Genomic DNA, 15,717 nt, shown 5'->3' with positions numbered 1-15,717 from the left:
ATTTAAAGATACTTAACAGAGGGATCCAATTACTTACACTCTCTCATGAGCAATGGACTACTAACCTCTGTATCTTATCAATCATCAGCATTCCACAAAAAGAGCAATCAGAGAAAAGTTATACACTTGTAGAATGTTTTACAGAATATCCCTTATTGTTATTGTTATTGACATTTTGTTCAGATAGAACACAAACTACCGTACATTTAATGTACAAATGAAATTAGAAAAACTCAAAAAATTGTTTTTAAAGACAATCACATTTATATATATTCATATTCCTAAGATATAAAGTACTTTTCTAACATAAAATGCAAATTATAAGCTAAAACTTCAATTGTCAATTAAGAACAGTTTCTTCCATCCTGATTATTAAAAACGTTTCCTTACTCCATACTGTATTTGATTATTTTTACACAAAACAGAGGTTTCTAAAGTTTTTGAAATGTTACTTCATTCTAATTTTTTTCTATCTTGCTTTTATCTCTAGAAGAATAAACACAGTGACTGAGAAAACAGAATTTGAACATGAGTAAAAAAAAATAGGAAAACAGAACTCAATTTAATTTGATATCACACATATAGGGTCCGAGTAGTAAAACTGCAGGATGAGCAATCAATAGGCAGAATAAAAGACAGAGGCACCGTCTGTTCCTGGAACAGCAACCAACAGTTGAGATACTATTTTTTGCAAAGGTTGACTAAATATGGTCAGGGAAGAGAGAGGCAAAAGACAGCCTGGGAGTGGATGTTTCAAATGCCTGGCTGCCTATAAAGCTGAAATAGTTTTGCTAGTGCCCTGAGTAGCAAATGGATTCATGATAAACAGCATGTATGTGGAAATCCTGACCTCAAAAGCAGTGTTTGACCTCTAAAAATGAAAAATAACTACAAGCAACCTGTCTGGGAACTAAAATTCAAGCGTGAAGAAACCAAGTCCTTTATCTATGGAGAAAGAAACAATACTTGCTTCAGAAGGGGGGGGAATGGATGAAGGTGTACGCTGATTTTTTTTTAAAATCTAATGAACATTTTTGAATTATTTTGCATTATCTAAACAAGATGAGATTATTCTTCTTTGGGTTTTTCTAGCATCTGCCTTGGATATTTCTGTTTTCTGTCCTGTAGGTTCAAGAAACTTAGTTCTATGCACAACACCTTAATGGTTAGGAAAAAACACAACAGACACCTTGTAAGATACGCACTCATATTTTAATTATACTTGTTTTATAGTGGAAATATGTATTCATTTTCACCTCTCCGTTGCTTCCCCCCCTCCCACATAATGAAGAGCTGAATCAGCGATAGAGGGAACATTCAAGATGAGATGGCTGCTGCTGATGTCTCTCTCTAGGTCATCCAACTGCAAATGCTGCATGATAAGCTTACAGGTAATAAGAGCATCAGAAGACCTGAATTATTCCACATATTTAAAGGATTCAAGTCTGCATGTATCTTTTAATAATTTGTGCATTTGTTGTATTACTTTCAATTGAAGGTTAAGATACTACTAGCGTGCTTAAATATCAAGTATTTCTAATGTAAAGTGTTAAAATGAAAAAGAATGTTTTGATTGAATAATACCATAGCTTAATACTGTTGGACAAGAAATCTTATCAACTGTATTTCAAGTATTATACTACTAATACTTTAGCATTTCAAAAAATATTAATTTTACAGTAATGCATTACCCTTTTGTTACTTTTACATTATATTCTGGATCCATTTCATTCTACATAAAAGGGTAGGATGATAAGGCATGATTTAGTTATAAAGTATTTTTACTAAGAAATTAAAAATATTATTTTAGAGCACGAGCAGTATAATTTTAATTTGAAACAAGCAAGTTGTAATTGTTCTGCTGCATTGCTGTTTCTTCTTGTAGAATTGTGCTAGCTACTGCTAGTCTCTGATTTGCTCTCTATCAGCTGCACTAGCCTTTTCTCTTGAGCTGCAGAAACTGAACAACTGGCTACATTAGCTACATATTTCTTTTTTAAAAAAAAATCCAAATTTTTTGTAACCTGATATTGGGTTTTTTTCTGTCTTATGACTAATATGAACACAAAGATAAACTACAGTATCAGCCAACTAAACCTGTGAAAATATATGAGCTAGTAAACTTACAACGACTTTGACATGAAACAAGTATATTTTAATACGAACTTTTCTAATTGGAAAACGTTTTGCAGAAACTAGCTCACATTGTTTTGAATTAAAAGTAAAGGCCAAAAGGCCAATTTACAACTTTTCTTTCTTGGAATATAATCATCTATTTATTCAGCTATATTCTCATTAATTATAAAATACAATTGAGATTCTTCCCAAAGGCATACATCATTACAAAATAGATAATTTTTTCTACTTCACCAGATACTAATATAAATATGATAAAATATGGGTGAAGACCAATGATAATGCAAGCTCAGAGTGGAATACATGAATACATACTACCATTTCATGAAGGTATTTTGTATAATCAAACTTCAGTGAAATCATGCTGTTCGTCAGGTTTAACACCAATAAAAAGCAACAGAAACCTAACAAGTATCTGAATCTTCAAAAACAATTGCTTTTGTGTTTTAAATTATTGTACAAGTAAAATACAGGAAGACTTTAATTCTCAGTAATAAGGCCAGATACTAAGAAACAAGAGCAAAAATGTATTTTTAAAATTCACCAGGAACAACTATTTTATACTTTAGGTTAAAAGGGGACGAATAGTTGTTCAGTTTTATCCAGCAGCTATGAAAACCTGCCCAGAGCACATACTTCTTTATGTACCCATATGAACATACAATATTATGGAATGTAAAGAAGTATGTACTTTTGGCAGGAGTGAACAACCAGTAAAAGAATAATAAACCACATTTCACATGAAAGTCATTATTTTTTTAAGTGAAGATAATATATAAGATAATATATAAAAGGATCAAACAGCATAGACAAACATACTGGAAAGAGAGGGGAAATAATGGGGCAATTGTTTAAGGCACTGATACTAACAGTATTGTCCAATCATTCTTTTACTCATTTAAAACATAAATAAAAAACACACAATACAATATACAATGAAACAGCACACAAATAAAACAATTACAGAATGATTTCTGGATCATAATCTTGAATACCACAATAAGTGATCTCTTGTATAACCATCCAAATTAATATTAAAAGGATCAGTCAAGATTATTTTAGAATATGAACCTGTGAACATAAAATATGGTTCAAAAACAAGGCTTTTCATGCATGTTAAAATGAACATATTACAGCAAAGACTTCTGTTTTTCTACCTAATGTTTCCATTAGCAATCCACCAAGCATTTATTGCACATTGGCAGCTTTGTTGCATTTGGCACAACTGCATGTGTCTAAAATTGCCTTGTTTCCACTGAAGATTCAGTGCAAGAGTTTATTAATATGTTTAAAGCCCAGTTACGCAGCTCAAACATTACCCCCTTGACATTATCTCACTTGGGGAGGGGGAGCATTATGTACCCTTGCATGTTTTATGTATTGTTACCCTGACTTGTTTTTTTATAACTAAATCAACATGGCAACCACACATAATACATCTTCAGCAAGATGTACTTTTCCCACAACCACCCTGTGAGGTGGATTAGACAGTGACTGACTCAAGGTTACCCAGCTGACTTTCATGTCTAAGGCAGGACTAGACACATACTCACTTGGGCTCTAGCTTGCTTTCTTAACCACTAGAGCAAATTGGCTCTCATGTATACGAAGTCTTAAGACAGATAAAGAATTAAATATAATATGCACTAAGGTAGCACATGCAAATTGGGACCCTAAAATCACTGCATGCCTTTAATTTTCCCATTTGCAAGCATGTCAACAGAATTTAATTGGGCTGATGTACAAGAAGATGAGTTGAACAATTGAGCTGAAGCAGGACCAGGATTTTGCTCTTTTAGCATCTTTCAGGGACATAATTAGCCTACTGACTGCTTAATGCCCCTATTTTATTTCATTTTATGAAAAAAGTCTGTGGGGAATTGTGCTACTATTTGGCAGTGCTAGCCTGCCAGATATTACAGCCTCAAAAAGAAGACAAGATTGCTTGAAACACATGGCTTTCCCACTTATTTGAAACCATTACTACAGCTGGAAAAAATGAATTAAATAAAGTTCCTCATTAAATTAAACATAAATTAATCAGGATTAAATCTGAATATATCATATTTATTTAACAAATAGAGATTACATTCGATAGGGGAAATATTATTCTGTAACTGCCAAGGCAATCTTCACCTGCCTTTATATATTTAAAGTGTAAAAATTTTTGCCAGATGGTAACAGGACATATGCTAGAAATCTGTGTGGATTAGACAATTTTGTATCTTATTTTTTCTAACATAGTTCCTTTTTGTTTTACTTTGCTTTGGCCTAAGATTAAAAAAATGTTGCAGCAAACAACTTAAATCAGTAATCGGTATGTCAGAATAAGTCTATATTTTGAAGGAGTTAATTTCATCAGACAAAAGTAAATCAGCTTAAGTTTGGCAGATTTGGTATCACGCCTATTTGCAAAATTAATTAAGATGTTCTTTAAGGTAGAACATTTTTATTTAATTCTGTTCAGAGAATAATTGAACATCTAAAAGGCCAGAATTCCCATTGTTTAACATTAACCTAATTATTCTTTAGAAGAAAAGCAATACTGTTTAGGTAAATCCTGTTTTTAGAATATCTCATTTAAAAAAAACAATTTATTTTAATCCTTCATGATTAGTTACATAGAAATTTTACTGGTCATATACAAAGGATGTTAGTATGTAAAATATACAATAGTTTTCTGACTGAAAATTCAAAGTAGGCTAAGTAGGATTAAACTTTATAGTACATGACACCTAAACATCATATGTTAATTTCTAATTGCCATCTCTTAAGACCTTGTTTATTCATATACAGATTTTTTCTGCTAGAAAAAATGATACCCTTTAGTTCTTAAGAATTTAACAATACATTTGTTAAACAGAAATTAAAAATTTTCCTGCAAATAAATTGTTCTGTACCTTCACTACACAATTAATTAGAATTCATTGAATAAATGTGCAAAGCAGAAATAAATACTGATATTGTCATTAACACATTTTATTCTATAATCAACAGACTGATGATCAGAGAACAGCTTTCACTAGCAACAAAGTTGGCAAACCTGACTGAATTCTATGAAGCACTGCCTATTTCTAATAATAAGTCATCTGAGCAATAAATTAAAGATTAACTTCTGAAGGGTCACATTTTAAAAATGGTTTATAAAGTGAATAACGTACTTTATACTTTTGCCTAAAACATAATTATACACCAGCACTAAAGCAAGCCTTACATACAATTATATATGCAGCTTTATAAAAAAAACAAATCTTAATACTTCTTTGAACATAATCAGTCATGCTAAAATGTCACCTCCCTTATTTATGTCAGCTGCTGAATTCTAAGTACAAACTGAACTCTGGACATCTGCTGACACAGTTGTAATTCAGACATCTCAACCATTTGACTGACAAGGATAACAGATGCTGACATTATCAAATGCTGCTATACTTCTTTCCATGGTCACTTTTTGCCCTGATATAGCCAGTACATGAAAACTGCTGCCATATAAAACAATACTTGAACAGCTGGACCACTCCAGTCCCATATTACTGACAAAAACAGTTTTAAATGTTCAGGTCTTATATATGATAAATTTCTATTAAACCCTAAGCATAAATGTACTGTATATTTAGAGAAATCTATATTTCAATAACATTTTTCACATAATTTATGCATTATTACAGCCCAAATTAATCTTACCCCAATTTAGCATTGCTAAAGTCTTTTAAAATAAAACTCATCTTGGAAGTATTAACCAGAGTTATACTTGGGAACAATTATAAAAAACTTATGAAACTGTTCTCTAATTATTTTCAGTAAACTTCTGTAAAAGTATATTCACATTCTCACCCAAGAAACACAAGTAACTAAGGAGAATTATTGCAAACCATAACTGTTTTCTTTGATGGCTTAGATTTAACTTTATTTTTTATACCTTTAATATAAAAATGAAGCATTATAAACAAAAATTAAAAGAAGGGAGTATATGATTCCCTATATCTGATATTTATTTAATGGAGAAACAGCTGCACGCTTCCTAAACTTCAATTTATCTATTTAATAAATGTATATGGACAACCATCTCCTATAGATGGTTCGGAGCATCTAACAGCTAAAATAGGAATAAAACCAGAATAAAAAAGAAGTATAATTGAAATTGGAAACAACATAAATAACAAAAAATAGCAGCAGAGAACATTCATGACATCACACCTTCATCATAATCATGAAACTGGCTCATCATACAATTGGGGTCCCAGGCTTGACGACAGAACTAGGTTTTCAATGCTTTGCTTAAGCTGGTAAAATGGAATCAAATCACATGATTAATGGATTTGGTCCCCTTCAACCAGCTGTAGCTGTGTATTGATCACTACAGGACTAGTGGTTTTATCAACTGTTTTTTTACATAATAGGAATATTAAAGAGGGAAAGCCTATACAAAACCGACTATCAGAACCTATTCTGGGAAGGTTAACTTAACTTTGTTTCTTTTCTTTTTTTTCAAGACAAGTTTGATTCCTGAGTTTATAGATGCATTCCTTTGGTTTTCTTGGCAAGAATACTGAAGTGGTTCGCCATTACTTTCTTCCAGTTTGGACTTCCCACTGTAGCCTATAGTACAACTATTTCCCAGCCATCATCCATCCAAATAATACATTGGTTTGATCTTGCATAGCTGAATTCTTAGATACTATGCTTCCAAAAGAAAAGGTATGCATTAGAAATCAAGCACGTACTGCGGGAATTTTACTCTGTGAAGTCTCCTCTTGTGCATTCTGACCTGACTAGACCAGAAGTTAATGTAATTTCGGCACTGGTGGTGGATCATTATCCTTTACCTGAACTTTAAGAATTTTGGAACTAATTAGACAGCAGGTATGGCATGAACAGTTTTGCTATCAACAGAGGAAATAACCTGGAACACAGAAGGAAGACCTAACGAGACTGCTGTTGGTGGTCCACATTCACTCCAGTATTCACCGCTAAGGTGACTATCTGTAATGGCTGAAGCTGCCAAGGTCAGAAATATAATAAAAAAAAATAACATTGTATCAAAACATTGTATAGGTACTCTCAGAGAAGGCAGAAAAAGTATTTTACCACATAAGGGGGAAAAAGCGACCAAGAACTTAAACCCTGAACCTGACATATTAAGATAGTTGGATTAATAAAAACTGCAGTAGTTAATCTTTATTAGAGCAGCATATTTTGCAATAAAAGCAATTTATGTATTTGAAACTTGAATCTTCCAGTGCTAGGCTCATGAATGCACATTTGCTTTCCTAGAAATTCATTTCCATGCCCAGGGTGAAGCTATAACAAGAACCGGCAATTCTCAGGTTGGATAAAACAATTATGTAAACAATGAATGATGTTTCACAATCTCAAGTACAGGAAGATGTTCAAATTTCTCCAGATGCAAAAAAGCAGAAGAAAAGCCTAGAATTTAAATGGAGGAGAAGAGGGGGAGGGGGAGGAAGAGGAGATCTATGTTCTGTAGTTTATAGATTTTCTCCACACATGTGGCCTTTATCTTTCTGCAAGAAAGCAGTTCATCTTGCAATGTTGTATTTATGAGTCTATGGGGTTGTTTGTAGAATCAATATTTATTGCTGTGCCTGCCATAAAGTCTAGTACCATCTTACTCTGTTGAAACAGCTAGTCTACTTTAGTAATGTAAAAAAGTAAAATATGAGATAGTGATCACTAACTGGAAGTTTTTAAAAGGGACAAATTTATCATTCCCTATTAGCTCTTCGGCTTTGAAACGGAGATGAGCACCGGCCCCTAGAGTCGGAAACGACTAGCACGCATGTGCGGGGGAACCTTTACCTTTACCTTTATTAGCTATAGTAGCTTAAGAAATCTTCAGATTTAAATACAATTTGTCTAAAATAACAGATACAGAATGAAATTAGTTATGAGAATTATATTTATGTTTTAACTGTACATTTTTGGTATTTTTGGTTAGACTTTGGATCTTATCCATTATGACACACAGATGGGATCTCACAGACAATGTTTCTATCTTCTACAGAAGCTCAAGATACAGTTAAAGCTGATTCTTCACTCTTGCATATGAACAAAATAATTAAATTAGTAGCAACAACAAATAGGGTGACAAAAATGTATGCAACATCTTTTCTTTTTCCATTAAATTAACACTGTCTGTCCTAAAACATAAATTAAGCTACAGTCCAAATAAAAATACCATTAAATCACAAGACTTCAGTAAATTACTGCTGGATAATGTATTTTCCCATTTACTACTTTGTAGTTTTCAACCCAAGTTCTGAAGGCCAGTTTTGAATTAATATGCTAACTCCATCTAAAAAGACGTGTTGCCAAATAGATACAGACCCCATTGATTCTACTACTTACTTTCATAATTGAGGGATCTGTGCAAGACATTTTTTCATCCAGATACAGAACCTCAGTCTTCATGACTACTAGCATTACATCGTTAACAACATTCACATTAACTATTACAGAATGATTAAGTGGCAAATATACTAGCCAAAGCAATGGCCCATGGTTTGCCAAAGATTAAGTATATCATCCAAACAACAATGCACAGCATTTTCAGACACTGCAAATCACATATTGTTAACTATGGCTTCTAATAGATTTATTAAGGTGATATTAACTTACAAAATGTAATGCCATTCTGTGAACAGGCACATATTCTTCTGGTAGCGCACAGTACTCAAGATTCAAAACGAAAAAGGTGTTTTAAATTTGGCATGATCACCTCACTGACTCTTTCAGTGGCATTTTAAAAGTTGGGTCTTTTCTTGTCTTGAAGCATGCCCAAAATATGCTACTGACAGGTACAACAGACCTGTCCATGTTAAATCCAATAAACCTTTGTCACTTTGGATCTGAATACCATTCATTGCTATCATCTTAATTCAGGTACTGTACAAACTTTCAGTATATATTAGTCAATTTATTAGAGAAACATGGACAGAATTTCTAAATGAATAGTTATTGATTACAGAATATTATTTAAAAAATTCAGCCAACGGCTCTCTTTATACATTCATTTCGATTCCCTTTTGGGCAAGAGCAATTTTAGTTACACTGGCATACCAGCTAGTCATGAAATAAATCACAGCTTTTAAACTTAATTACAAGATTAGGATTATCATAAACTGATTGAAAATTAAGCTTTTTAAAAAGTAGTCAGATCTAAATGAATCTGTGGCTGAAATCAGAAAATCTATCATATTATAATGTGCTTCACAGGCACAAGAAGAGTGCTAGTGAATTGGGCCAATGACCTGTCCAGTTCAGCACTCTTTGTTCGACTGTGTAGTGACCAGCCAGCTGCATTAGATCAAACATGGATAGGACAGCGATACTCCTATACTGTTGTTGCTTCTCAGCAGGTGACATTTAATATATTTGCCTATGATTCTGTTTCAGTAAGTAATAGTATGGAGGCTCAAAAGAAAGGATGAAAGACCAGCAAAAAATACCAGGACTGTAAGCTAGTCTAGAAAATCAAAAAATATCCCAGAGGAAAATGCTCACAATTCAATTTTGCTTTGTTGTTTTAGTTACCAACTATATGAATTCATTAGGAGTCAAGGGCATCTTTATCTCAGCTGCAATCCCAAAAGAAGCAAACAGCCAACAACAGGGGTGTCAAACTGCTGGCCCACGGGCTGATTGCATCAAGCAGAGGCCACGCCCACCCCAACTCCGGCAATGCCAAAAATGTCACAATACATCGTGACACGTCACATGACACGTTGAGTTTGACGCCCATGGCCAATAAGAATAGTAGTCACCGATGGAATTAACTTCAATGAATTTCTCTTACCATTTTTAAAACTAAATCAGCCACCATGTCTGATGGCAGCAAATTCCACAGCTTAAGAATAAGGCTTGGGCAAAGCCTTTAAAAGACAGGCTTCACAATATGCATAGCACTTATTTACAAATCATTAAAGGAGCCATAAGGTTTGCAAGGTTCATGCAGCTGCTTTGAAAGAGGTAAAAGCAAATCCAAGTGGTAGTATACGACCACACATATGGAAATAGTCGAGAGCAGCTGCACAAGCTTTGCAAGCATGCTTTAGCAATTTGAAAAGAGGGGCTTTGTATACATGTCCTCATGTTACGAAGCACTTCTTTAAAGGCTTTTCACAGTTCTGTTAATTATTCATTCTGTAATCAGTGGTGTGAGCTGGGGAGTGGGAACGACAAGGGAGAGAAGATCAGATAAAAGCCCCACTCCTTTTTTCATATATTGCAATTCTGGTCACATACCCAGAGGCGTAGCTTTGCAGCATAAGTACAGTATTTTAACAAAACGTCAAAGATCCTGTGAAGATGCTACAGGTAGTACTTTGTTTTATTGGGCTTAAACATCCTCCATAATTAGTTACAATGGGTGATTCTGAATTTTAACATCACAACCAAAAAAGAAAAATATTATATTGATTCAGCTGGCTTTGACTTTGCATATTTGGTTTGTAACCTATGTATATTAATCATAATATCAGCACTGTTATTCCATTTTTATCCCATTCCTCTGCACAATTTAACAGCATGCCTCAAATTCATCACTTCTTAGTTTGTTAATAAGGTGATGGGGCAGAACGTGGGCATGTATTTGTTGTCATAATTCTGCTTCACATTAAGTTTATATATGCACGTTCACATTCTTTTATATAGTCTTAATCTTTGCAAAATGAAGTAAATGTAATTCTAGATTGCCTCATGGTGCTTTTACAGATTGTAGTTGTATGAGAACAAACACCTGACTGCACACAAAACAATTAACTATGTGGAAAATTTAGTATAATCCACATTTGTTCAAATACTCACTACATCGGTTCTATATTTCACAATATAATTTCAATACTTCAACTATTGAGCTATAGAAAAATCAATGTTAAAACCCTTCTGAATTAACGTTAACATTTTTCCTACAACACTTATCAAACATTAGAAAGCAGTAAACTTTTACAATACCTTGGATTTCCCCTTAATGCAGCATGATGAAGAGCATTAAATCCATTGTTATTTGTAATAGTAACATCTGCTCCAGCTTCCAGGAGGACTGCTAAAATATCATCACGCTTTTTACTTATTGCATCATGAAGAGGTGTATCACCCTCAGAATCCTAAAAATAAATATTGATCAATTTTTATCAATTTCTTTATCTCCCTCCCTAACTATTGCAATAAGAAAACAGAAAATGTCTTGACAGCAGTTTCAGAGAAAGTTCACTTATTCATTTATTTATTTATTTTAATTCCATTTATATCCCGCCGTTCTCCGAAGACTCAGGGCGGCTTACAAGCTTAGCAGTAGCTAAGCTACCTTTTAGATTAGAAAGAAAAATGCCACTTTAGTATCCCAACAATGTAAAAAAAATCAAATTAACATATAACACAATGCATTTCCATAGAACTAGACATTTTAACTAGACAAAATTACTAAATGACTGTCTCCCCCCATCTATCTAAAAGAAAACCCAGCAAAGTTTAATTAAAAAGTAATATCCTGATGAAAGAATGTAATAAGAGCTTTGCTGAATTTAGCCAACAGCACATGTAGTTGAGCATTCTGTACCACATAATGGCCTATCATATGAATTTGGGAAATTCACAGACGTGGACAATACCTGTTAATCCCTGGCAACTTTTATTTGAGATATGCTGTCCATATTTCAGGAGGTAATGAACAGCCAAGTCACTACTGACAGCCTGACCTTTTATGAATTTCTCCAATCCCTTTTGACAAACATCTATATTAATAGTCATCACCATGTTGGATGGTAGCAAAGGCAGGTATAACAGTAACAAGCCAACAATTTCACAAAAATAAAGGACCATAAAAAAATTCCTGTTTACAATGGAATACATTTCCACTTAGAAGATAATTGTTCCTTAGATTTTATAGAAACCAAAAGCACTGCTCTTAAGTTTATTCATCCACATCACACCCAATCTACTATCACCTTCAATATATTCAATGTTTTCATATATCCTGAAAGGAAGGATAGAAAGCTGAACACTACCATGTTCTGATATTACACTCCAAATTATAACTTAAAGTTAAATTAAAGCAAGTTAAATTACCTGGAGACTAGGATGGCAACCAAAGTCCAGTAATGTCTTCACAACTTGGAGATGACCTTTATTCACAGCAATATGAAGTGGTGTCTGTCTTCGCTTATTGCGAGCATTGAGATCTGCACTGCCTCTATGTAAAACTTCTATCACAGCTCCTTCATCACCAAAGGCTGCATGGTGAACAGCCCTGTCTCCATCTTTGTCCTAAATAATTAAAATTCAAGCTGCATATTTTTGTTCTACAATTTAATGGGAGGTTTTTAAATTGTATATAGTTAATAAAAGGATGCAATGATATCAAGCATTAATAGTAGATGAGGTGTGTATAGTTGTACGTCACATTGAGACAGAATTAACACGTAAAACAGCAATAGCACTTAGACTTATATACCGCTTCATAGTACTGTACTCTGTAAGCGGTTTGCAGAGTCATCATATTGCCCCCAACAATCTGGGTCCTCATTTTACCAACCTCGGAAGGATGGAAGGCTGAGTCAACCTTGAGCCAGTCAGGATCGAACTCTTGGCAGTGGGCAGAATTAGGCTGCAATACTGCATTCTAACCACTGCATCACTAGCTCCTAGCAACTTATTTTGCTTTTAACTATTAGTTACAAGTCATAGCCAGATGTTTATAAGAGAGAAACTTTACTTATAAACTGTTAATAGTTTCTGATACTTCCTGGATGCAACCTTCACCCTAATCAATAACTCAATTTCTAGTGCAAAGAACTATGGTACAGCGGTAGTAGAATCTGTCAATTCTTCTCTTTCTTAGGAAAATATCTATTAATTTCAATTCAGCAAAATTGGTTCAATTAACCATAGTTAATTGGTTAACTAGTTGAGCGAGTATACCTGCATTTTATTGTCCTGATTTTATTTTACAAAAGTGAATGATTCTCTTTTTAAAAGTATGAAATACTTAAATAATCCTAAAATAAGACCATTGGCTATTACCAAATGTAAATCAAATGAAAGGGACCCATTCAATAAGCTAGTTAAATAATTACATAGCTAGCAATAAAAGAAACATTGTTATCTTACAAACAATAATCCATGACATTAGGCAATTTTATGTTTCAAAATATTTATATTTTAAAATAATACATATATTTAACTAATATATGACAAATACGTTTTACTAAGCACTAAGTTAAACATTTAAGCTTTCAGATACCTCTGCTTCTACATCCACATTCTGTTTCAGAAGTAATTTCAAAATATCAACATGTCCATTTTGACTTGCAGCTTGCATAGCGGTGTGTCCAGCACATTGTCCATTCACCTGAAATATATTGTTAATCAAATCAAAGAAGTTTAAAATGAGACATTAAGAATATAGCCACGCTCATTAGTAACAGTCTAATGTCATGAAGAAACAGTTAAAATAGACAATATACTTACATTGTAAAACTGTCTTTAGAGATCTGCTCAATTGTCTTTCCAACCTATCTTTAATTTATTAAATATAATAAAGGAGGAACCATATCTTAGATCAGACACGTCAGGCCAGCGAGCCAGATCCAGCCCACAATGTGGTTAGATCTGGCCCACGGGGCCGCCCTGGAAACCATGAGGGGCCCGCCCCCACCTTGGCCCCGGCCCATCCCAGCCTGGCATGCGCACAGGTAGTGGCAAGTGCGTGGCGGCTGGTGGTGCCCGGCAGCAGCTGCAGCTCATTAGCCCCACCCAGCCTCGCCTCCCTCTGCCTCGCCTCTTGCAGCAGCAGTCTTGGGGATGAGGTAAGTGCAGCTGGGCAGCCCCTTGCGGAAGTGGGGCTGGGCAGGACTGAACTGTGGGGTCTCGGTGCCTCAAGGGCCAGGCTCAGCAGTTGCCCTCTGCTGCCTGCACCACGACCCCACTTCTGCTTTGAATTAATATTTTGAACAGGTGAGTGGGCTCGCAACTTGGGAGTCCTCCTAGATTCACGGCTCACCCTGGAAGACCACATAGGAGCTGTGACTAGGGGGGCTTTCGCCCAGGTTCGCCTGGTGCGCCAGTTGCGGCCCTATCTAAGCGGGGATGATCTATGCACGGTCACTCACGCGCTCGTGACCTCTCGACTAGACTACTGCAACGCTCTCTACATGGGGCTGCCCTTGAGGACCACCCGGAAGCTCCAACTGGCACAGAATGCAGCCGCGAGAGTTGTGTTGGGAGTTTCCCAATACTCCCATGTCACACCTCTGCTCCGTGAGCTGCATTGGCTGCCAGTTGTCTTCCGGGTGAGATTCAAGGTACTAGTTATGGTATTTAAAGCCCTACATGGCAGGGGTCCGGAGTACCTTAGGGAACACCTGCTGCCGGCGTCAACTTCCCTCCGCCCTGTGCGTTCCCACAGAGAGGGACTCCTCAGGGTGCCACCGGTCAGAGAATGTAGATTGGTGGCCCCCAGGGGGAGATCTTTCTCTGTGGGCGCCCCGGAGCTATGGAACCAGTTACCGGTTGAGCTCCGGACGGCGCCCGATCTTCGCTCCTTTCGCCGCGATCTGAAAACATACCTGTTCGAACAAGCCGGCCTGGCCTGAGGGGGGATTGGTGGGGTTTTTTATTATCATTTTATTGGGGTTTTATTAATGTATTTATTGTTTTTATGGGCATGTATTTAATTACTTTTTAATTTTTGTAACTTTGTGTTTTATTCTTGCCCTGTACACCGCCCTGAGTCCTTCGGGAGAAGGGCGGTATAGAAATATTAATAAATTAAATTAAATTAAAAAATTTAATTAACAGATTTCCACTGTGTTGTGGATGCTGGTTCGATTCAAAGAAATAGGCAGGATTTTAAAAATCATGTACCTGAATTACCAGAGAATTCAATGAGAAAGTTACCAAGGGTTGTGAGAAGTGATGGAAGGCAAAAGGGTTAAGGCCCAGAGCAGTTAAATTAATCTGTTCACTCTGCAAATGGGGAGTTTTCCAAATCACCCAGTTTTTGCATTCCATTTCAGACCCAGGCATAGATTCTTTGCCAAAGTAGACGCCATTTCTGGGCAGTGAGAGCCACTTTGGTGTCCTCCTTCTCACCTTTCTCCCTTCCCTTCCCTCTTCTCTCCTTCCTCCCTCCCTTCCATTCTCATCTCTTTCTCTTCCCCTCCCTTCCCTTTTCTTTCCATTTCTTTCCCACGGGCCAGGTGAAGATGGAAGTGAAGGACTTGAGCGTTGGCAGGGACTGGCTCTGGGTTGACCTCTCTGCTGCATGATAGGGTTGGAGAGGGGAATGCGGCAGTCAGGCCAGATGTGGATCTGCAGCCTGGAATGGCCGGGTGCCCGGTGACATGCGAACCACCCCGTGAAGGACTGCATCCTGAACTCTGGGAGATAGGGCCGATGAAACGCCACTGCCCAAGCAAAGAGGAAGCTGGACACAGACCCACCCGGAGGAGGATCCGGGCACCCAGTTAGTGTTAACAGTCCCGCCGGGCTGTCCAGAGCCCTGGGCAGCAAAGGGCAAGCGCCCAGCTTGGCCCACAAGCTCCCAGGACACCAGGACATAGC

The 15,717-nt window shown here is 36.1% G+C and overlaps 1 protein-coding gene and 1 long non-coding RNA gene across 2 annotated transcripts in view; one reads left to right on the top strand and one right to left on the bottom strand.

Annotated features, from left to right (window-relative positions):
• Positions 1–15,717, bottom strand: part of MIB1 (MIB E3 ubiquitin protein ligase 1) — a 47,770-nt gene that overhangs the window by 13,799 nt on the left and 18,254 nt on the right. Inside the window, exons 10-12 of the mRNA XM_083359363.1 lie at positions 13,397–13,504; positions 12,223–12,420; positions 11,110–11,261 (exon numbers count right to left, since the gene is read on the bottom strand). Of these exons, the coding sequence (XP_083215489.1) occupies positions 11,110–11,261; positions 12,223–12,420; positions 13,397–13,504 (458 nt within the window). The remainder of the gene's footprint in view (positions 1–11,109; positions 11,262–12,222; positions 12,421–13,396; positions 13,505–15,717) is intronic.
• On the top strand, positions 814–7,907 carry LOC310638351. Its single transcript, XR_014492094.1, has 3 exons — positions 814–1,192; positions 1,292–1,391; positions 6,630–7,907. It is a non-coding gene; the product is annotated as an uncharacterized lncRNA (long non-coding RNA).

Source organism: Vipera ursinii, assembly GCF_947247035.1.
Source record: "Vipera ursinii genome assembly, chromosome: 3".
Lineage (NCBI taxonomy): Eukaryota > Metazoa > Chordata > Lepidosauria > Squamata > Viperidae > Vipera > Vipera ursinii.
Note: the sequence above shows the minus strand (reverse complement) of the source record. Positions and strands in the feature narration are given on the sequence as shown.